The 24,471-nt window shown below is 41.0% G+C and overlaps 1 protein-coding gene across 5 annotated transcripts in view; it reads right to left on the bottom strand.

Annotated features, from left to right (window-relative positions):
• Positions 1–23,532, bottom strand: part of MAPK9 (mitogen-activated protein kinase 9) — a 48,485-nt gene extending 24,953 nt beyond the window's left edge. The window contains exons 1-3 of one of the 5 annotated variants that reach the window (XM_016147760.2): positions 23,363–23,532; positions 10,691–10,860; positions 523–652 (exon numbers count right to left, since the gene is read on the bottom strand). In XM_016147760.2, coding sequence (XP_016003246.1) covers positions 523–652; positions 10,691–10,812 — 252 coding nt within the window. In that variant the 5' untranslated portion in view covers positions 10,813–10,860; positions 23,363–23,532. Of the gene's footprint in view, positions 1–522; positions 653–10,040; positions 10,282–10,690; positions 10,861–23,362 lie in introns of those variants that run through there. The other 4 variants (XM_016147758.2, XM_016147759.2, XM_016147756.2 and 1 more) reach the window with 4 other exon arrangements.
• Between the last annotated feature and the right edge of the window lie 939 nt (positions 23,533–24,471).

The raw sequence follows: 24,471 nt of genomic DNA, 5'->3' as shown, positions 1-24,471 counted from the left end.
GCTCAGAGACCATTAACAGAACATAAAATGTGCCTGAAAAACTCATTTTCTTGAGATACACTTTTTCTCCTTAAAATTCACAATGCTTTGATTTCTGCAAAGATGCCAAGTACAGCTATCTTGACTATAACGTCATCTAATAACATGTATTTAAAACTGAAATGTCTGTATTACAAGGTAAAAAGTTATTTATAGAGCAGTGTTTTTCTAAAAAAATATTCAGTTGTTTCTATTTGTTAGGTTGCTACTGTTGCCATTTTATACAAACAGAAATAGTGAAAACCAATGGCTACAGGTTGACACTCCTGTCCCCACTGAGTGACCTCGCTTCCTATGGACCATGATGCTTCCTGCTGACTTTGATTTCCCCAATGTTGATAAGAATTTTATCAATAAAATATAACCATTTAAATGGCTATTTTTATCACCAGTTTACCCTAGGCCTAAACTCAGTGTGACTCAGAAAATTATCACATCGCTGACAACACTCAAGTTTACAGAGGAGGCACAGACATAACTTACATTTTTATGATTGACACATTTTAGGAGGACAAGTTCACGATAGGCTCTCTTTGCATGAGTTTGATTCTGAAAAGGCCGACTTAGTTTCTTGACTGCAACATTTATTCCAAGAACGGTATCGAAAGCAGCACTGTGATTAGGAAATATAATAAGGAACACATCAGAATGATTTTGGGAAATGTATAATGTACGGTCAGTGTATTATCTTTTTAATGAGTAAGAAACACGGAAAGATCTTTCTGCTTGTCTACACTTCAGGTGCAAGAGCCAGGGGAGCTGGCCAAGAGTGCAGGATGTGCTGGCACTTTTGCAGAGGTGCAGACATGACAGCCACAGTTGGGATAGGGTTCAGCAATCCTTTGCACGGTGATCTCTCATTATATTAGTTGAGATTATTATGTTCAGAACCAAATAATTTAATACAAAGCATGTTAAGACCAGTCAAGAAGTGATATCTTCAGTTTAAATATACCAGTAAGTTGAAAAAAAAATCACTGGTTATCACAGAATAAAATATATTTTCGAGCGGAAGAAATGGTTGAAGTCATGGAAGAATATAATAAATCTAAGTTTTGATTGATTGTGTTTTTCCCAGATGAAAAAAATCTAAAAAGAAAACAGAAGCCAAAATCTCAGCTCATAGTAAATCCCAAGATACAAAATTTCTAATGTAAGCAATTGCTATATATAAAATTCTACTAGAAATAGTGCCTCATACTATTAAAGTAAGAATAGCATCTTCTAGAGCCTTTGTTTCCAGATCTCAAGTTCCCAGTTGAAATTTATGGTTCATTTTCCTTCAGAAAATAAGAAAAACGAAGTAGCCTGATTGTGCATTTTGTACTAATTTCAAACTCGTACTAACAATACCACTTGTGTTATATCTTTTGGCTGGGTGTCATGGGTTAAAAATCGCTAAAGGCCACCTGAAAACCGAAGTACCATTTGAAATATATTTTCTATTTCTTTATCCTATTCAGTTTATAACATGGTTTATGGTTTATACTTATTCACTTCTGTGAATGGTTTTTTTTGGCCAAACAACTCCAATTTACTTCAACCTGCTCTTAATTGAAGACTGTCTGCTGTAACATTGGGTTCAGAATGGTAAGAAACTTCACGTCACTTTGAAATTATTTTTTATCTAATTCAGTTTACATATGTGTACATGTTTGTACATATGTAAATTCACATGCCCATGTGCAAATGCACCATTCATAAAGTGATAAAATGTTAAAATCTATTTGTGAAATAAATCATTAATTAATGTACATATGTATTTGTACATATATATATATATATATATATTTCTCAGCTTCAAGAATTTGGGACACACCTGTTTTGGTCTCAACTGTTTGTGTCCAAAATAAGCCAAATAGACCAATTCTGAGCATCTGAGCAGACACATGCTTCCTCTTCTAGTTCCCACTCCAGGGGTACTACCTTCAGTCATTCCTAGTTTCACTTCTTGGAGTCATTTCTCAACTCCAAAGAATATACTTTCATCGCCATTTCCTCATTTATCAAGTTTTGAAATTACCTACTTACTAATCATTATAAAAACTGAGGATTTAGTCACTCACTTGAAACCCCAACTCCCAGTTTTTGGTTCTCATGTTATTTTTAACTTTTCCCTTAGTAACCTGTGTAACTTTCAATAATATGCTTAAACTTCTGTTCTGTCAACTTCCAAAGGATCCTCTCAATTCCCTAGCAAAATGAGATCATTAAATTCCATGTCCTTTTTCCTCCAGCTTTCTACTCTCTCCTCCAAACTTATCTTAAACGTTCAAGCTTGATAACATGCCTACTTGATGTCTACAATCAAGACTTCTGTGTTTCTTATTTAGGATGTGACTAAAAGTTGAAAATCAAGACACAGAGTTTATGTATGTGTGCATGTAAATACTGCTGATTGCAGAGCTGGGATTGTATTTCATTTTCTGAAGATCACGTGACTCTTGTTACCACTCCGAAGAGAATGAGACTGTTTCCAGTATCAAACAGCATGTCCTTCTAAATTTGTTTTATACTTAGATCATGACTTTTTCTAGCTTTTCCACCAAAGTTTCTAATACACATTTTGCCCTTAGTAAGAGAAGGAAAATATATGTCTTTTAAGCCTATTGTCAGTACTTCCTACCTCACATCTATTATTTGGAATCTATTCCATTCTTTTTGAAGATGTTTCTCGGAGCTTCTTTCAAGGCCTGCTGCACAGCCAACAGCCTGACACTTTTTTTCATTAGCCTCCACTGTTAATTGTGTCACATATTCTCTTTCTTATTGTGTATCCTCAAGGAATTTCCTCAGAAAAAGTGCATGGGGGATAAGGTGAGCTTTCTCTGCCTTCACTCTTAACTGATAATTTGTTTTCCAAGTCCAAAATTAACTTTCTCTCGTAACTCTAACAATACTTATGCCTAACAGTCATGCCTTTGCTCCCTTTCCCTTGGCTCAATGATTTAGCACAAAAAGCATGTTTTATCAGCATCTCCAAAGGGCCCCACACCTACTAATAACTGTCCCTCTCTCTCTCTGACTCTGACTTTGCTGATAATCACTTCTGTGTTTCTACCAGCTTAACATGCATCTTTAAGTCCCACCCACCTACAGTTTATTTTTGCCTGGTTTTTGAAATTATCTGTCGGACTTCTCTCACTCAACATAATTTTTGTGAGATTCATCAGTTGTTGCTTTGCGTAGCTATGGTTCATTCTGTGTATTGGCTGTAATATTCTTTTGATGTAACCTTGATCGATACTTTGGTTGTTTTCAGTTTGCAGCAATTATGAAAAAAACGCAGTTATAAACAGTTTTGTACATGGCTCTGGGTCCCCTATGCAGGCACTTCTAATGAGTACATAGCTAACAGTGGGACTACATATATTTTATTTTAGTAGATTACACCAAACTATTTCCCAAAGTGATTCGTTTCTTTCTACTAATTTCTAGACTTTTTTTTTTTGTATGTTGACCCTATATATTGAGGCTAAACATACTCATTAATTTAACAAAAGATAGATGAGGGGCTAATTTAATCACAAGAGCCCTTGAGAAGCAGAGTTTGATCTGGCAGGTATGAAAAGGGAAAGTCAGAGATTTGAATTCTGAGAAGGACTAGATGAGACATCACTGCCTTTAAGATGCATGGTCACGTGAGGAGGCATGTAGGGTCCTCTAGGAGCTGAGCGGCCCCTGGCTGACAGAGAGCAAGGGAATGGGGATTTCAGACCTACAGCTGCAAGGAACAGGTTCTGCCATCAACCTGAAAGCACTTGGGAGCAAATTCTTTCCCAGAGCCTCCAGATAAGAACCCAATACAGCTTACATCTTGTTTATAGCCTTTCTGATGCTAAGAGCGAACCTGGGCAAACCTACCCAGTTTTCTGATCTAGAAGACTATGAGATTATAAATAGGTATTGTTTTAACCCACTAAATTTGTGGTAATTTGTAATGCAGCAATAGAAACACTAATACATCCCTCTCTGTATTTTTCTACCCTTTTGTCTCATCAGGCTTCGTTCTGAATATTTTTTCTAATGTCTTTCAGATCCCTAATTCTCTCTTCAGTTATATCTAATATGCTGTGAAACCCATCCATTAACTTCATAGTTGGATTACTATATTTTGCAGTTCTAGAATTTCTATTATTTTTTTAAGTTTTCATCTTTCCATCAAAAAATTTTCATCTTGCCTTTTACCATCCCAAACATAACATCATAGCTAATTCAAAGTTTAGATCCAATAATGCCAATAACCCTTGTGAATCATTTCTTTTCTCTTGTTTTTATGTGCTGGATTTTGTGTGTTGTCTAATCTCCTTGTGTGATTATTTTTTATTGTGTGCTGGAGCCCACACTTACAAAACTGTTTGCCATCTGTTTGATACTGGATATCAAACTATTTCTAGATAGTTTGATAGGATACTACCTTCCTCCAGAGAGAATTTACTTATACTTCTGCTAGGTGTCTGGGGGCACTAGAAGTTTGGGTTCATCTCAAGTTCAAGTTCAGCAAAATGAGATGTTTTGAAGCTGAGTGGCAGTACCTACAAGGGCCTTGATCTCTCCAGTTCATTCTTGCTTCTAGAATACAGCCCTTTACTGGACCCAACTCAAAGCAAAGGAAGTTCACTAGGCCCCTTTGGAAGGCCCTGGACTCAAATCCTATCTCCTAGCCCCACAAGGAAGTCCAAAGAGCACTGCTCAATCTCTCAGCTGTGCAGTATTTTCAAATGCCCTCAAGGGAAAGGCAGCCCCAAATCCTGGGCTCCCCTCATTAGACTTTTGTCCTTCCATGAATCCTGGCCTAATAATTCTTCACTCGCCCACTCACTCTCTAGGGGCAAATGCTGAACATGGGGGTGGGGTGGGAATGTTGGGAGCCAATTGGCACAATTGTGCCATAGACATACTTTTAATTAACACTCATATTTCTAGCCACCCATCTCATCTTCATTCTCTGTATCAGTCATCTCTATACACACAGCCCCTTTAGGGTTCTACTACAGATAGGTTCTCTTCCTTGTTGCAAATGTCTCATCCACTTATTCTCAATTCCTCTATTCTGTTTTATCTGCATCAAGTGTTCAATTACTTTTTTATATTTGCGAAACTTGTTAAAAGCTCGCATCCACTGATTACTCTCTTCCTCCTGTTCTCTTTATCATCTTAAATCGGAAGTTCTAAACCACTCATTTTAGAGGTGAAATTATTAAGGCCGTAACAACACATGATTTGCCCAAGGTTGCAAAGAACTTCTGCTATGAGGATCACAGCTGGATTTAGAACTCAAGTCTCCTGAATTACAGCCCTCCTATGCCTTACACCTTACACCATACACCTTCTTTATCACAGAAACTTTATGTGGATTATTTCTTTATTTAGTTATACTAATACAGAGAAAATAAAACAGTGTAAGAACAGGCCAACATTCCTGCTTGTGCAGAACTTAGAAGAAGCAAAAAGGAATAAGAGCTGCATCACTCATTTCACGTTAAGGTTGTAACTGTCACTTCTAAGTGCTGCCAGATCTAAGATTAAACACTTTTTTTTTTTAAGTTCAACACTTCATAGCACTGTTTTCTAAAATAAATAATCTTTATTATTTTTGGTTAAACAACTTGACATTTTAAAAGAAAAACTGAATGTGTGTGTGTGTGTATAAAAGAAATGTATACACATTTTCCTAACTAGAGCTTCAAAATCTTGCAATTACTTAATTTGACTATATGACTTGCTGATATTTATGAATATTTCAAAATAATAAACATTTTAAAACTTACTTCCTAATTAATTTTACTAACATTTTTTAAAAACAACAAAAATAGAAACAAATAAAGACACTTGTAAAAACAGTTCAAAATTAGGAGTCAAAATATTTTATTCTGATCCTGGCTCTTCCATTTAATTCTATATCAATGCCTGCACTTTGGTTTACCTGCACACCTGTCCTATGTTTTTATAAAATTTAAATTGATGATTAACAAGTTTTATAAACCATGTACTACTGCTGTTATATCTTATTTTTCAAAAATGTAAAAACACACATGCCTCCTGTGTTACTTTCCGATTGCTGCTTTAACAGATTACCACAAATATACTGGTTTAAAAACACATTTATTATCTCACAGTTCTGCAGTGTGTGTGCGTGTGTGTGTGTGTGTGTGTGTGTGAGTGAGAATCAAGCATTTGGTTCATCTGAGAGGAGACTCTGTTCCAAGTGTGAGCTGAGATTATCTGGGGGACGTTTCATAGTAAGTCTTGGAAGACTAGGGATAGTATCTCAACCCATACTGGGGGGTTTCAGAGGAGAATCCAACTAGGAGATACAGTGGGGGCACAAGTGACAGGCGTCAAGAAGAACCTGCTGTATCTGCAGGGATGGAGTCACTGCTGGAGAGAACAGGTAATCTAGAAGTTAGGGTTTGATAGTGGGGACACTCAGGCCATTTTGTCACTGATGGGGCAGAAAGGGGTCTGACTGATGCCAATCACAGTTTCTTGCTCAATCCAAACAGCAGGATGAGGTCACAGACCCTCTCCTTGCACTATGCACAGAACACTTTTCTTTTGAAGACCTTAAAAAACATAGTGTCCAAGATGCTATGCAAAACAGAGCTAAGAAAAAGTCCTCAGAAGACATGTGGGGAGAGTATCATGGGAAAGGTTTCTCCCCCGTCAACCCAAGGACTCCCACTCCCAGCACCCCGACTGCAGCAGCTCAGCTGGTCCACAAAACCTTGGCTTCGAAGGCAGGCAAGAAGCAGTCACCCAGCTCCTCAGAGCCTGCACAGGCTCTGGGAGAAAGCAGCAACAAAGCAAACCAGGTCTCCAACCATCTAGGACTACTTCCTGTGGTGGTGCTTTGCCTAAAGGCCAAAAGATGAAACATCCTGGGAGTCTAAGAATAATTTTCACAATTGCACAAAACATTTTTAAAAGGAAATCTCAATAATCTGCATTAAGTAACTAATCCCCTTTTCCATGCACCCAGTAAAGTTAACCAAATAAAATGATTTTCATTTAGTAATGAGTAAGATCATGACTGTCAGCTATGAGAGGGCTCATGAAGAGCTGCTTTAATCAGTTCAAAGCAATGACTTCTTGAGCAGAAAAGAGCAAAACCCAGTTATTGACCTTTCCTTAGAATCAAAACTCAGGCTATTGAAATGGGGATTTGCAAGAGATGAGATTATGACAGTGCTAAAATTTTAGCCTCTATATACTCTTTCTTCCTACCTTTCTGTATGTGAGATGAAAGCTGCACCTACAAATATTAATCAAATTGTCATAATATTATTTAAATGAAAATATTAAGAGAAGTGAAATTACTGTTAAGATGATGTCAATATACAACTTAAGCTATAAGAAAATTACGACATATTTTATGAATAATATAACATGAAAATATCATTATACACAATACTACAGCATTAGCAGTTAAATAATTATTAAGAATGACAAATATCCTTAGTTTAAGGCAGCTGTCCCCAATCTTTTTGGCACCAGGGACCAGTGCTCCTATGAGAATCTAATGCCTGATGATGTGAGGTGGAGCTGAAGCATTGATGCTGGTGCTGGGAAGCAGATGCAAATACAGCTGAAGCTTTGCTCGCTCACCTGCTGCTTACCTCCTGCTGTGTGGCCCAGTTCCTAACAGGCCACAAACCAGTACCAGAATGTGACCCGGGGGTTGGGGACCCCTGCTTTAAGGCATTTTCCAGTTCACTTTTTTCAAAAAAATTTTTATTGAGGTGAGATTCACATAAGCAGAAAATTAACCATTTTAAGTGAACAATTCAGTGGTATTTAATATTTATAATGTTGTGTAGTCATGTTTATGTAATTCCATAAGATTTATCACCCCAAAAGGAGTTGCTCCCCATTCCTTCTTGCTTTCCCCTTGCCCATTAACCACCAATCTACATCCATTTCTCTGGATTTACCTTCTTTGGATATTTCATACAAATGGACTCATGATATATTCCCTTTCATGTCTGGCTTTCACGTCCTTTAGCATAATGTTTTTGAGGATCATCCATGCTGTAGTAACTATCAGTGCTTCATTCCTTTTGATGAATAATACTCGACATATGCACACTACACAATTTGTGTATCCATTCATCCACTGATGGCCATTTGGGCTGTTTCGACCTTTTGGCTATTGCAAATAGTGCTATAAACATCTGTGTATAAGCCTTTGTTTGAACATCTGTTTTTAATTCTTTTGGGTATATATCTAGGAGTATTCAATGGGTTATATGGCAATTCTATGTTTAACTTGTCAAGGAACCATCAATGAGACAGTTCCCCAAAGAAGATATACGAATGGCCAACAAATGCGTGAAAAGACCCTCAGCATTAGTCTTTCGGGAAATGTCACTGCGAAACCATAATGAGGTACCACTTCACACCCACTAGGATGACCATAATTAAAACTGAAAATAACAAATGCTGACAAGGATGTGAAGAAATGAGAATCCTTGTACACTGCGGGTGAGGATGTAAAATGGCACAGTCATTTCCTGGATGGCTAATGCTAAGGATCTTTTCGTGTGTTTGTTGGCCATTTGTGTATCTTCTTCGGGAAAATATCTCTATAAATCCTTTGCCTGTTTTATTGAAATTTGGTGTTTGCTGTTCAGCTGTAAGAGTGCTTTATATATTCTGGCCACTAGACACTTATCAGATATATTATTTGCAAATATTCTCCCTTTTTGTAGGTTTTTGCACTTTCTTACTAGTGTCCTTTGATGCATAATTTGCAGAAGTCCAATTCTTTTCTTCTGTTGCTCATGCTTTTGGTGTCATTTCTGAGGATCCAAAGTCATGAAGCTTCCCTCCTATGTTTTCTTCTAAGAGTTTTATGGTTTTAGCTCTTATATTTAGACAATTGATCCATTTTGAGTTAATTTCTTACATGAAGTAGGGTAGGAGTCCAACTTCCTTCTTTTGCAGGTGGGTGTCCAGTTGTCCCAGAACAACTTCTTGAAGAGACTGCTCTTTCTCCATTGAATAATCTCAGTGCCCATTTTAAAACTCAATGGGCCATAAATATATAAGTGTATTTCTGGACTCTCAGTTTTTAAATTTTTTAAAAACTTCCAAACTTAGCATCCTATAATTATACCACTGCTTTTACCAGAGGTTTGGTTTGTAATGGCATGTTAAGAACATATTTCAAAAGTAGAATTTTAAAATGAGAAATACACAGCCATGATGAACAGTTTCATTAAACATTTCTTTAAAAAATAAAAATGAGAAATAGCATATGCAAATTGGAAATCAAATCTCTGCAAAACAGTATGTTATAAAGTAGCATGTGATTTTATTTAGCATGCTATAAAAATGTCATTAATTTTAACCACCTATCCTTTATCCAGCCTTCTGCTTTACAATTAATTATGAACTTCCAGTTAGCCCCTTAATATGGGTATTACATTAAATGTCCTTGATATCAGTTTTGTAGAAGTACCTGTCAAATTACCATCCAATTCTAAATAAGGGATGGACTTTAAATCAAAAGAATGTTTTATTTTCTAGAACTTTTTATTAACATCGAAGAGTCCTAATATGAAGCAACCATTGACTTTATAACTAAGTGTTATCATGTGGAAGAGTTGGATCACCACTATTTTAGACACGAACTGGGCATCCCTTCCAAACTGCCCCTTTCCCACATCAGTTTGCCCAGGAAGCTCTGAACTGCCACTTCCTTTTAGCTCCCAGGGCCTCCAGCCATCTAGGCTACAGTTACAAATGCTGGTGAAGATTCTCTAAGGAACAGAAACCCTCTTCCCAGAATACCCGAGATTTCTCTTTCATCTTGAACCCCCTCTGCCTACCAGCTGTAAATACTGGATGTTTAGGTTCATCACGGGGTCTCTTAGATACAAAGACAAACTTGTTTTTATTGACCAACAGAAGAAAACAAAGTTCTGCCCAGAAATCTAAGGGATAGAAGTTTGGGAAGTGCTGATAACTGTAGTCCAGAAAACATGTGAAAACTTTACCTTTAGCTTGCCAGTGATGCCGTGGTAGCTGACTGTCTTACCATGCAAGAGACTAAGGTTCAGGGTCAGACCAACGGTTCTGACGTCCTGGGCTGGACACATAGTTGCAGTGAGACACCAAGGAAGAGACGGCCAGCCCAACCCCTCACACAGCATCCCTTCCTGGTTAATCCATGGGGTGATAATGCCACTGACTGGCCTCATCCTGCCAATGAAGGGCAAGGCACTGCAATGACGGCGCCTAGAAATGAATAGGAGTGATTGGGAATAAAAGGGGGGAGGGGGAAGGGTGGCCAGGATGAAGAAATGAATAAAACTCCAAATTTCTGTTAAAACTCACTGTCATACCTATTACTCTAATATCATAATGACAAGGGGAATGAAAAAAAAAAAAAGAAAAGAAAAAGGGAAAAAAAAAGAAAAACTGCTACCTATTCAAATTTATGCAGTATTCTAAGAATTTGCGTTTATATCCTGCAATCTGACTACATATAACTAGAGCAAGCTGTTGATTCAATTTAGCTCATAAACCTACAGCAAAGAAATGAGTATTTTCATCATCAGTGTTTTTAAAATCTGATGATTTAGTTTTATTTAGTTTTTATCATAAAAACCATTCAATCCACACTACTGAAACAGACTGTACTTACCAAACAATTCCTTGGGCTCCAGAGCCAATCGGTTTCAACTGCTGGTAACGTTTTAGGACAGTGAAAGTTGAGTCTGCCACTTGCACACTGTAAAACTGACTATCACATTTACTGTCACTCATGATGTAGTGTCATGTAATGTTCCAAAGGCTGGTACGGTTGTCAGATTCCTTAAAAGAAAAAAAGAATGAATATGCATCCTTACTGAAATTATACACACATTTGTAGCCTAATTGTGTTTCAGATCTATATAAGACAATGTGGCTATAAGTTGATAGACCCAGTTTGATCAAGTGGAAGCAGCATGCGGGAAATGTGAAGACATTTTGGCGAGACGAGCCTATTATGAAAGGAAGGAAATTTGAAGCCATGCATGACATTTTATGGACTTAATAACCACTTTTGGAGAAAAGATATCGTACATTTTTACTAGTTATGACTATGTTACATGATTCTCATCAGCTTGCTTCCTGTGAGATCAGCTTACACTGAGCTGTCTCAACCAGAGAGGAGGCACTGTTTCAAATAGTCATGTCTACAGTTCCTGCAGAAAAACAAACGGACTAGTCTTCTGCTAAGTTCTCAAATGCAGGTTAAAGTGATGAACCAGAAAGAAAGTCCTACACCAAAGTGATGGGAAAGGGGAAAGTTAAAGAACAACAGGCTGTTGGAGGCCTGGTGACACGGGTGTGCCATGCATGCCCACAGCCATGCTCTTGCCTCTTGAGAGTGGTCCCACATCGCCAGGAGGCTTCAACACAGACATCACAGATGCAGAACTGTTGCAAACTATAGCTGACAGCACAGATGCCACAATCTTCACTTATGGGCACAACATGGAAGCCCTGGAGTAGCCCACCTGCTCTCCAGAAGCCCGCATGACTTTGTACACAAAATTGGCAGGTAGCTATGCTTATTTACTGGGTTCCTTGTCTCTTGTCAGACAGTGTTTATTGAAAAGTCAGTAAGCTATTTATGTTGATCTTTAAAAAAAAAAAACAACTAAAAAGTCAATGATAAAATCATATAGCCAAACATTCTATACTGTTTAAAAACACAGAATTTGGAAAAAAAATAAAAAACCCATGGAATTTGAATTTTATTCTATACCATCAGCAAATTCCTGCCTGTTTGTTCTTATATTTAATGTCTACCGAGTTTTTTTGGCATAATGATGTGTATTTCGACACAATGGTGTCTAAGATTTCCATTAAACATGGGAATAAAGTGATTGATAACAAACCTAAGCAAATAATTTACATCAAATGAATAGTTTCTCCAACTGACCACTGCTTCATGTGTTTTTACAGTTCCTAGAGTAGTGGGTGTACGCAGCTGTTAGTAGCACCAGCTGTTGTGATGGACAGCCATGAACCCCAGTTAGGGAGTGCCTCCGAAGGCCAGCACTGCACGAGGTGAACTGACACACTGCTCACCACACCACAGTAGGAAGATCAGCTGCATGTTACAGTATAAGCAAATGGCCTGGCCAAGCCACAGTGCTGTGAGGAGGGCACTCTATGCTTCAAGAGGGCGGGGGTGGGTCTGCCTTGCTTGGCCTGGAATCCCGCACTCCCAGGACAGGAGGACAGAGAGGGCGTGGCCCCTGGGACAGAGGGAACACTCAAAAGACTTGCTGACCTCACCCATAATATAGTATCTAATGATTTCTTAATAATGCTGCTCCATTTTACTGACATCTGAAAGAATATCCTTTTATAAAGATTAATTTACTTACAGACAATTCCACTCAACATTTATGGGATGCTTTTCTACAAGAAAGTGACAAGTACTATAGGAGATATCTCAGTATCAGCTAGGAACTGGTCTTGAAGCAGCATATAGTCCACTCTTTGGAGAAGTGTGAAGAATGTGTCCGCTATCTAAATTGTAATACAAGTTACAATGAGGTAAGGGCCATAGCAAAATGGAAACAGAGTCAAAGGGCAAAAGAGGTCCTACCCATGGAGTATAGAAGACAAGGAAATCTTCCTGGAGGAGGTGGCATCTGCCCTATTTTTCCAGACACAGTAGAGGCACAGAGCTCAAGCTAACTGTGCTCAGACATAGTGCTCAGCTGGGCTAGTGGGGTATAAATGCAAAGTATCAGAGACAGACTCAGCAAAAAGGCAGGTAGCCACTACCATCGGCAATGCTTATCATTCATAAAGCATGTCCTGAGCACTGCTGTGGGTGAGGTCCTGTGCCAGAACAGCTGTCCTCAGCAAGTTTACAGTGAGTGCACACTGTGGACAGACTCAGGAAAAGACTTGAGGCCAGGAGAGTCCTAAACCCAGAGGAATGGAGGTTTAGGGTGCGGGGAAGAGAAATGGCGTGTGCAGAGAACTGGAGGCACCTCTGAGCATGACCAATTATCTGAGACTTAGTTTTGCTGGGTAATGAGGAAAAGAGGCAAAATGGAAAAAACAAGGCCAGATCACCATGGGCCTGAGGGCTGTGGAGCCATCATGCACATACGGGTGTGCTCTGACCACCTTTCAGAGAGCTCATTCCAGAAGCTGAGAAAGGGATGGATGTGAGTGGGCAAGACAGGGAGACCTGGCAAAAACGACTGGTCCACAGCAGGTGGGGGACAGTACGTGCATGGTTTGGAAGAATGTGTGTGACTTGCTGCCCAGAGAGGTGACCAGGAGAAATGAGGGTATAGCAGGTGGAGGGGGGCAGGTGATCCAAGTGAAGTCAGCAAGTCTGGCTATGGACAGGTGGGTCTGGAGTGCCTAAGGGACAAGCAGAATGACAGGCACAGGCTCCTGATATACTCCAGGACCCCTGCCTTTCCTAGTAGCCAGGTGTCGCCAGATGACTAACTTTTGGCTAGTGAGATGTAAGCAGAAGGAATGTATGCTACTTCCAGATCTTTTTCTTTTCTTTTTTTCTTTTTTTTACAGAAAGCTGCTTGCTATCCAATCCTCCTTTACTGCTGGCTGGCAGATCAGCTGTCACAGACCCAGAGATGGAAGTCACATGCTGAACATGGTACAGCTGCCCACCAGCCGGAGTCCTGAATGACCAGGTGGCACAGAGATGCCCCCCATTCTGGTCCACCTGCCTACGCTGAGATTGGCACAAATTAATCTCAACCTTGCTAAGCAGGGTTGGAACTCTCTCTGCTATAGCTGATGTGACCTATACTCTGACCATTACAATATTCAGTTAGCTTTTGTGAATTTGAAGAATACGTGATATTATTAGGTTTGAGAATTATTAATATAATTTCAACTCAAGACTTAAAATAATTTTAAAATTAAAATAAGTTGCCCTCATTAGGCAGCAAAATAAATCACCTAAGAGAGAACCTGTCAAAGCCACCCTCTCTGTCAAGATTGGGCTTCATGGGAGCAAGAGAAAGACCCTCAGGGCAACCTGAGAAAGCAAGTGATTTCATTACTAATGAAACTGACTCTGCTGTGATGGTATTTCAACCAACTGGGTCTCAACTGGGTTTCAGAAAACTGTACAAATTGGGAAGTATAAGACTCTGCCATGCAACCCTATTACACTGAAGGTGCAGGCAACCCCATTATAACACACTGAAGGTGTGGTCACTGCCTTCACGCCCCTCACTGGGCTCCCAGCAGTGGGGCCAGATGCCCTCAGGCCCCAAGCTCCTCAGAAGCAGAAAAGGCCCTACCACATCACTTCATCAACTTAAGGAAAGGTCCAAGGTCCCTCAAGGAGCCACTGAAAAGCCCTAGGGACACAGTCTGCTCCTGAGGCCCTTTAAATCCAGTGTGCACGGCTCTGCTGAAGAGCCCTCCCCACTTCCCAGCTGCTTTGTGAATGCCTGCCGAATGGAAGGCTCTTGTCTAAAATCTTTCTCTAAGACTGGAGACTCCTGTAGACACCCCCAGATATGGGGGTAAATTCTACCCACTCTATAAATACTGGAGGGAGGAATATTCTTACCTGTTTACAGCCTAGAGTAGGAAATGCATTAAAAAAAAAAAAACCTCTCCAAATCAAGTATTATTCTATATAAGCAATTTAGGTATTATAAATCTAATATTAAATCTCTGGTTATTTTTTCTAAATTAAGAAAAAGTTGCTCTGACTACAGCTTTACATAGTACTCAAATTTTAAAGTGGAAAGGACAGTGGAGAGCATACAGCCCCAGTACTGTGGGGATGTTGGCAACCATCCATCGAGCTCTCCCAGCAAACATTTCTTGAAGGCCTCCTGTGTGACAAGCAGGAGGTACAGGCTGTCCACACAGAGCACTAACCAGACAGTCCCTTCTCTCAAACTGTCAACGGCATAAATATCACCCACATCAGAAGTGTCCTAGGGGTATGCACAGGCTGCATGGCAGGAGCCCAGCAGAGTGGTGCCCAGGAGAAGCAAGTGAACAAGTGGAAGGAGCGGGAGAGTGAGGGGTGGCTATACTGTAAGGCTTCTTGGAGGAGGCAAGACCTGAATGCAAGTTTATTCATAGTATCAACCCAGGTATGAGTAAACAGATACTTCATATGTGCTGATGAGAATGGTAAATAGGTTAAACACTGTTGGAAGGAAAATTGGTAATATCTAATGAAAATTTCAAATGCACATGACTCCTACCCTGGCAACTACAATTCTACAAATGTATCTGACATATGTAAGTATACAAATATTCAAAAACATTTGTTCGAATATGTTCATAGCACTTCTTGTAACAGGCAAAAGATCAGGAATAAGCTAATATGTACACTTGGAATAACTGAACAAATTATGGCATAAAAGTACAATAAAGCTATTAAAAACAATGCAGGGATGTCATGTATTGATATGGAAAGATGGCTAAAATAAGTAAAGGAAACAAAGCTAAAATATGTAAAGGAATTAAAGGCGAGTACACGTGGTAAATGTCAATCCATGGAGAAACACACACAATATGCTAGCAAGTGCGGAGGAACTGGGAAATGAGACTTTCACTCTTCCCATTATTACTTTCTATTCTGGTTTTTCTTTTTGTAGCCACACACATATTTTACATTAAAAAAAAAACTATTTAAACAAACATTTTTAAATAAAAAGCTATGGAATGGTCACTGTAACACTTGTGGAGAAAATGGGTTTGAGACAAATGAGAGTGGAGGTGGGAGAGTGGCCAGGCTCTGAGCTCCACAGTTATGAGCTCCCCTGGCAGCCTTTGAGGGGTGCAGTGCTACGCCACTCTGCCAATGGGAAACAGCCTGAGAGCTGGGAAGGTGCACAGCCGGGATATGAACATAGGCGCGCGTTCATGTTTTTTCCCAAGAACACCACTCTATAGTTCTGATTTTATTTAGGAAGTAGAATGACATGACCAGCACTGGCCAGGATCAAGCCAGAAAAACGCGGGCCTTCATGTTTTAGGCTGCTGGCTTCACCTCGCCCCTAGACACTTTTTCTTCTGATGATGATGATTCATAGACTCAATTAAACCTTTGATCACAGTAATGCTTCAGAACACCCAGGTCATGCCACCTTTAAAGTAACTACTGTGATTAAAAGCAGATTTTCACAATTATCCTCTTTGTTTCAATACTTGTGGCAGTTTTTAACCAAACTGTTCTTTTTTTCCTACTTGAATTCTTATTAAAAATATCATAGCACAACTTAATCTTTCTTTGACAATCAAGAACCCACAACAGCCCGAGGTCATCCTGAACCTTAAGCGACAGAACATACTACAATAAAGGACAACAGCTAGGATTTGGTCATTGCATTGCCCACAGCTGGGCCCTAAGGATCCAGTGAGGTTTCCTCCCCACCAACCCCTCATGGGCCCTTTGGCCTGTCCATTCACACCCTCTCCAGCTCATCTCCTAGGGTTCTCTGTAAGGCCTTCTCACTGTCCCCTGGATGTGCCAAAAGCCAAAGTGCTCTCCCAGCCTCCATTCCAGCAACCTCCAGACCATTAGACAATACCATTTAGAAAGCAGGATCTGTCCACATGAAAGCCTGTATTCGAATGCTCATTGCAGCCATATCTGTAATAGCTCAAAACTGGAAACTACCCGTATGTCTGTCAACAGGTGAATGGTTAACCCAGCGCTGTGAATCCAGGCCACGGAGTACCAATCGACAAAAAAAGGGAATGAACCACTGGAAGTCGCAGCAACTTGGGTGGATCTTAAGGGCTATACTTAGTGAAAAAGCCGAGTGCAGAAGGTCCATACTGCATAATTCCATTTATACAACATTATTGAAAGAACTAGAACTGTAGAACATGAGAGGCTGCCAGGGTTTGAGATGGTGAGGCATGAGTGTGTTTATAAAGGGGTCAAACAACAGAGATCTTTGGGGTGATGAACTAGTTCCACATCTTGATTGTGGCAGTGGTCATATGAACCTCCACACAGAATAAAAGGACAGCCGTAAGTACACCTTGTACCAATGCCACTTTCCTGGTTCTGATAATAGTATATAGTTATGTAGATATGCTGCCATTGGGGGAATCTGGACAAAGGGTGCAAGGAGTTCTCTATACTATTTTTGGAACTTCTTATGACTCTATTTCAAAATGAGCAATTAAAAGAGAGATTTGTTTAATATCCGTAGTGATTATATGGCTCTCCTGTTTAAATTCCTTCAGTAGTTACTGGCCACCTTAAGGTAAAATTTGAATCCTGAGCAGAGGAGCCTGCAGGCTCCCAGCCTGCACTAGGGCCACATGGAACCACCTGGGGCCAGCGCGACACTGGCCTATACCCGCGCTGCTCCATCTGCCCCAAGTGACTTCCCTCCCTCTTTGTTCTCCTGGCCAACCTTCCAAATCTAGTGCAAGCACCTGCTTCTCCTACAAGTCTTCCTCTCCAGCCTTTCCTTTCAGACTGTGCCAGGCATGCATCTTTTTTTGCCACCATCACCTGTGTTCAGTTTATATTGCACTGCAAATTGATCTCCACTTCTACTGCCAGCTCCTTAAGGGCATAAATGTCTCTGATTCATTTCTCAATCCCCTACTAATTACACAGTGAGTGCCCAGTAAATGTTCGTTAATGGCAAAGGTAAGCAGGAGAATAAACATGATAGGGCAGTGTGGTTGATGCATAGGTTTAGATCAGGATTCTGCAGTCAGAGGGCAGGCTCCACACACACACACACAAAACTATTAGAACGAACAAATTCAGTATACTTACAGGATACAAAATCAGTATTTAAAAATATGCTGTTTGTATACAGTAATAAATACTATCAGAAAGGGAAATTAAGAAAAAAAATCCCATTTATAATTGGATCAAAAAGAATAAAATGCCTAGGAATAAATTTAACCAAGGAAATACCTGTAGTCTACCGAAAGCTATAAGACATTACATTAGTGAAAGAAACTGAAGAAGATGCAAATAAATGAAAAGGTATTCTGTGAATTGGAAGAATCAATATTGAGTAATGTCCATACTACCCGAAGCAGTCTACGAATTCAATACAATCGCTACAAAAATTCCAATGGCATTTTTCATAGAAATAGAACAAATAATCTTAAGATTTGTATGGAACCACAAAAGACCCCAAACAGCCAAAGCAGTCTTGAGAAAAAGGAACAATGCTGTAGACATCATGCTCCCTGATTTCAAACTACGTTACTAAGCTATAGTAATTAAAACAGCACTGTATTAGTATAAAAACAGACATTGAACAATGGAACAGAATAGAGAACCCAGAAATGAACCCACACGTACATGATCAATTAGTTTATAACAAAGGAGCCATGAATATGCAGTAGGGAAAGGACAGTCTCTTAAATAAATGATGCTGGGAAAATGGGGCGGCCCTAGGCAAAAGAATGAAACTCAACCATTATTGTATACATACACAAACTTAACTCAAAATGGATTAAAGACCTGAACTATGAAACTGCTACAAGAAAACATAGGCAGTAAGCTCCCTGACGTAGGTCTTCGCTGATTTTTTAATCTATCACCAAAAGCAAAAGCAACAAAGCAAAAACAAACAAATGGCACTACATCAAACTAAAAAGATTCTCACAGCAATGGAAACTATTGACAAAATGAAAAGACAAGCTACTGAATGGGAGAAAATATTTGCAAATCTTGTATCTGATAAGTGGCTAATATCCAAAACATATAAAGAACTCGTATAACTCAACAGCAAAAAACCAAACAATCCAATTAAAAACGGGCAGAAGATCTGAATAGACATTTTCCCATAGAAGACATCCAGATGGCCAACAGGTACATGAAAAGATGCTCAACATCATGAATTATCAGAGAAATGCAAATCAAAATCACAATGAGATATCACTTTATGCCTGTTAGAATCACTGTTATCAGAAATACAAAAAGTAACAAATGCTGGCGAGGATGTGGAAAAAAAAAAAAGAAAGAAAGAAAGAAAGAATTGCCATATGATTCAGCAATTCCACTTCCAGGTACCTATCTGTAGAAAATAAAACATTAACTCAAAAAGATATGTGTACACCCATGTTCATACAGCATTATTCATAATAGCCAAGATATGGAGTAACCTAAGCATCCATTGATGGATGAATGGATAAAGAACTGTAATACATGTACATAATGGAATATTATTTAGCCATAAAAAGAAAGAAATATTGCCATTTGTGACATGAATAGATTTCGAAGGCATTATGCTAAGTGAAATAAATCAGACACAGAAAGATGAATATTGTATGACCTTACACATAAAATATAATAAAATAAATTAGCAAATTTAAGAAACCAGGCTTACAGATACAGAAAATAGATTGGTGGTTGCCAAAGGTAGGGGTTAGGGGGTAAGAGAAATAGGTGATGGGGGTCAAAAGGTAAGAAGAAAAAAAAATGTACTACTCTTTTCTAAATTATAGTATACAACTTAAGATTTAGAGTATATATTTCTTATAACTGTCAAAATAGCTGTCCAGATTAGGGTTTATACATTTTCTATTCAAAATTTAATTGTGATACATAATACAAAAGACAACTATATATATATAAAGGTTAAGACTTTAGAGTCAGAGAGCAGTGGGTCTGCCACTTACCTGGCTGACCTTGGAGAAAGGATTACATTCATCTGTAAAATGGGGATAAACACAGAATCAACCTCAGAGGATGGAGGGCACAGTGCCCAGCACAGGTCAATGTCTCCATGTCAGCTGACATTAGGACAGATATTACTACATTCATTCTACTTACTAATCCCCAAACAAATGTTTGAATTCTGAAAATGTGAACTGAAGCTGATTACACGGCTACTACTGGGTGAGCGCCTCAGTGAAAGACACGACAGACAGGAAGCAATACACAGAATTTACTTTTCATTCTAGGGTGTGGCAGCGGATAATGTTTCAGTAACTTTTTTGAAGACATCTGCTTCATAACATATAATAGCAGTTGTGTTTCTGAAAGTAGAGTTAAGAGATGGTGAAACAGATTTTGATTCCAGAATCAGAGCTGGTGGAGTTATCACCTAGACTGTACTCTCAAACCTATATATGCTAAAATCAAGCTAGTAACAGTATCGGTTGAGACATAGAATATTTAAACAGTCTAACATATTAAATTGCTTACGGTTCTGTAGAAATATATAGATAGAAATATGTATATGTATCTATATGCACATACTTTTTAAAGAAAGTTATTTTAAAAGCAATTTCAGAACAGGCAAGAACCTATTTGACATAAAGGGAGCTAATATGAATGCTTCGTTTTAAAGAAAAAAAAAAGAACTATCTCATTTGTAATCCATATAGCCTTAGAATCTATTTTTACTATTCCTGAAATATTTTAGAGTATATTAAGAAAGATACTAATAAAATTAGCTGGGGGGGGAGTGGAATAGAATATTTTATAGGACTAAAAAACAAGAGACCCAAACGAATTAAATGAAATCAAATTTGTTGAATTTCACGTTCACATGTTGAGTAAACTTCCTTAGCTGTAATGAATTCTGATGTGAAAACAGTGACTACTCTTGCTCGTTATTTTTGTATCTATTAATTTATACCACAACATTTTCCGAAAGGATTTGAGGCATCAATAAAAATATCTTAAGTGGCAATTCAGTTGAAACTGTTGTAGCTGGACACTATTTTTTTTTCTTTTTGTATACATGTTTGAAGGTCCTCATAATTAAACAGTTAAAGACTGATGTTGAAATTAGTTCACACAATCACAAAAGGTCAAGTACAAATTTAATTATTCTTAAGGAAAACTATGTAAAAATGTCACCTCCTTAACCAGGAGTGAAGTATAACTACATATTTTGGCCAAAAATAGCTGCCCTACTGCAGAAACAACGGTGTTAAGAAAAACATGTGCTGTTTTACCTTATGCATCATGAAAACAACTGCTTTACTCACTACTGATTGCTTCATCTGGCACTTTTCTTTATCCAGAAAATTAAGAAGAGTTTATTTTAAATAGACAAATTGAAGTATACCCTTTAACATATATTTGGGGGACCTGATAAATACATTTTAATCTGTCAACAAATTACTTAAAGTCCTGGAATCCTGAAAATTAAATCCTCAGGAAAATCAAATCTCTGCAGAGAAGACTGCCAAAATAGAGTTACTTTTAACCCTGAAGGATCCTTATGAAGGAAAAAATAAATGGTTAAATGAGGGAAAACATGATCTTGATCTGATGTTGTTCTCTCAGAACAAGTCAAAAGCCAAAAAAGAATACCCAGAGCTGAGGAACCCAGCTAAGAACACTACTGATCTGGAGGAGACTCAGGTTCAAATTTCACCTTCCAGCTGCTTGCTGTGAAACAGACTACTAAAACTCTGTGAGCCCCTATTTCCTCCTCTGTAGAAAAGGGTTTCATAGCTGTCACTTGCTGGGCTCCAGTGACAATTAATTGAGAGTACCTGGACAAACCAGCTCCCCTGGCCTCAGGCTACCTACATTTTTGCTCATAATAGCTCTTCCCTCCTACATAACCTGCCCTGGAGGTCCACAAACATGCAATCAAGCTGAAAGAGGTCTGTATTTTGCTTGACTCACAGTATTTAAAATTTTTTATATTAGCTACTTCCGAAATTTAAAAATCTGGAGAGTAGAGTTATAAATTTAGAGTTCTGACTTTTTAAAAACTGCTGGGTGAGGTCTGGTTCTCCAGGGTCCCCACTACTCCCTCTCTATTACACCTGGCCTTACAGGCTGATTCCCCACCACACACTGGGCTAAGATCCTGCCTTCACCTTGCTCTTTCCCTCTTCTGCGCCTCTCTCTGCCTGGCAAATTTCTCATCACCTTTCAAGGCCCAACTCCAACACCACCTGTCACCTTCTCCACCTTTCCATGGCAAAGTCCCACCACTACAGCAGGCACCACACTGTCCTGGCATTAACCACCTGCATGTCTGCCTTCATTGCTGGGTTCTCTGGCCCTCCAGAGGAAGGGACTTTTTGCCGTTGCCTTTGTGTCCCCAAGGCCAAGCAGAAAGCCTGACCTAAATAACGTAGAATTCAGCGAATGTGTCCTGAATGTGTGGAAGAAAATTAGAGCTAAAACATTATAAAAATGTAAGATTTTATGTCACAGCTTGTTCCAAGTGTTACCAAAGGGGTCAAGGACATAAAAATGTTTCACAAAATGAGAACAAGCTTCCATCTGCTTCCATGTTTCACAAGTCAGTCAGAAGTCAATAAATGAACATATAAAGCAGAGACAACAGGCAGGCAGGGTCACTCATTTATTCACTGAACTGATACAACTGAGTACTTACTGTGTGCTTTCTAATAGCAGGGGACAAAGCAGACAACTACCTGTTTTCATAAAGCTACATCCTAGTAGGAGACAGAAATTTAAACAGGCAAATAAATAGACCCAGAGTGAATGCTAGAAAGAAAATTAAATGAAATACTGAGATAGAATAAAGGATGAAAAAGGGTGTTCAAGGAAGGCATGGTGTTAGATGAGACATCTGACCAGAGGCAGAAACCAGAGGAGCCAGCTGTGCAAAGATCCGGGAGACAACTCCAAGCGCCGGAAACAGCGAGTGCAAAGGTGCTAGGGTAGACGGGGCTGCACGTTCAAGGTTGATGAGATGATTGCGGGGATAGGGGAGAAGCGCTTCGGGTGCGGGGAGTGGTAAAGCAGGCGGGCAGGACTCGCTCTGGCCTTGCTGGGCACTGAGCGAGCAATGACGAGGCACTGGAGAGCGGGACGGGGGACTCTGGGCAGAAGGGAAGGGGGTCCTGCACTTGTATCCGCACCGGGCAGTATCCTGCCCAGCTTCCACATCTGCACATGGGCTCCGGCCCAAGCGCTTTCCCACACATCCGAGGGTGACAACAACCCTGTCCAAAGGTTGGGCATTTCCCCGCTTTCTGAGGGGAAAACCGACGGACAGCGAGGGTCAGTGTCAGGGCCAAGGTCGCGAGGACTAGACCCAGCTCCCAAGCACCCGGAGCGGGTGTGCAGCTGTGCGCCCCGGGTCGGGAGGGGCGGCACCCGCAATCCCCGCTGCAGGTCCTCCGGGGCCAGGCCAGCGAGTGGGCACACAGCCCGGGGCCGCCGTTAGAGGCGGGCGGGAGTGACTGAGGCGGCCCCGGAGGACAGGGGCGGCGGCCGGGCCGCCAGCTCCCGCAGAACCCGCTCGCGTCCCCCCCGCACGGCAGACCCCAGCTGCGCGGCCGTCCCGCCGTCCCGCCGCCCTTCCTCCGCGGGGCGCGGCCCCAGCAGCCCCCGCCAGGCCTAGCCCGCCGCCGGGCTCACCTCGCCTGCAGCCGCCGCCGCCGCCGCCGCCGCCGCCGCCTGGGGAGAGGGCGAGCGGGCGGACTGGCGGCGCTGGCGGCTCTAGCCCGGGATCCACCAGTCGCCCCGCCCGCTCCGCCCTGCCGCCGCCGCCGCCGCTGCCGCCGCAAGTGGGTGTGAGGGGCACCCGGGCGCTTCGACCCTTCCGGTCGGGCTCGCTTCGCCGCCGCCGCCGCCGCCGCGGCGTCCCGCCTGAGCGACCCGCACGCTAACCAATCAGCGTTCGGAGAGCCCGGCGGGCGCGGCCAATGGCGCCGTGGGGCGGGCCGCTGCCGGTCAGCGGGCGGAGCCGCGGGCTCGGTGCTGGTCCCGGGGGTCTGCGCAGTGCGCTCCGAGGCTGGGGCGGTAGACGTGATACAGCGCTCCTGTTGAGTCCGCTGTCCCCAACAGGGGCCTGCGCGGTGGCCGGACGTGGAGCAGGGATGCGGCGGAGGACCGGCTGGATGGAGAGCCAGGCCTCGCAGCTGCAGGTGCAAACTGACAACGACGTAACTGCGTGGAGGAGGAAGGAGCCGGTCCGTTCGGGGGAGAGCTGCGAGCCCCGGCGTCCTAGACCTCGGCATGTGATGGCCCCTGGAAGGCGGAGGCGGGGCGGCAAGCGAGCAGGGAGGAGAGGCGGGGCCTTGGCCTCGGCTGCTTGCGGTGATCCGCTTGTAGGGATGCGGCTAGAAGTCGGTTTGGGGAGCGGGCTGCCGAGGAGATGGCCCTGTGCAGATAAATGTCCTCTGCCCGTCAGTGGCAGAGGGGAGGATAGAATAAGCTGGTGGGCTTAGCAACTTCTTGCCAAAGAGTTAAGTATGGAAAGGGGAAAAAAATAAGATACCTGACAAACTACCTCAGACAGGTGACCACTTAACATAGCAGTGATACGTTGATAGTATATATCCTTGATACTAAATTATAAAAAAGGCACTGTACCTCTAGGGTCTTCTTAAAAAACATAATTCCAGTCTATCCACGAGAAAAACATCAGACAAACCCAAGTGTGGGACATTATACGAATTACCCAATAGTCCTGAAAACTGTCAAATTCATCAAAAACAAGGAAAATCTGAGAAGCTGTCTCAGCC

Source organism: Rousettus aegyptiacus, unplaced genomic scaffold, assembly GCF_014176215.1.
Source record: "Rousettus aegyptiacus isolate mRouAeg1 unplaced genomic scaffold, mRouAeg1.p scaffold_m13_p_7, whole genome shotgun sequence".
In the NCBI taxonomy this organism is placed as follows: Eukaryota; Metazoa; Chordata; class Mammalia; order Chiroptera; family Pteropodidae; genus Rousettus; species Rousettus aegyptiacus.
The sequence above is the reverse complement of the archived record's forward strand: the minus strand, read 5'-3'. Positions and strand labels throughout refer to the sequence as shown.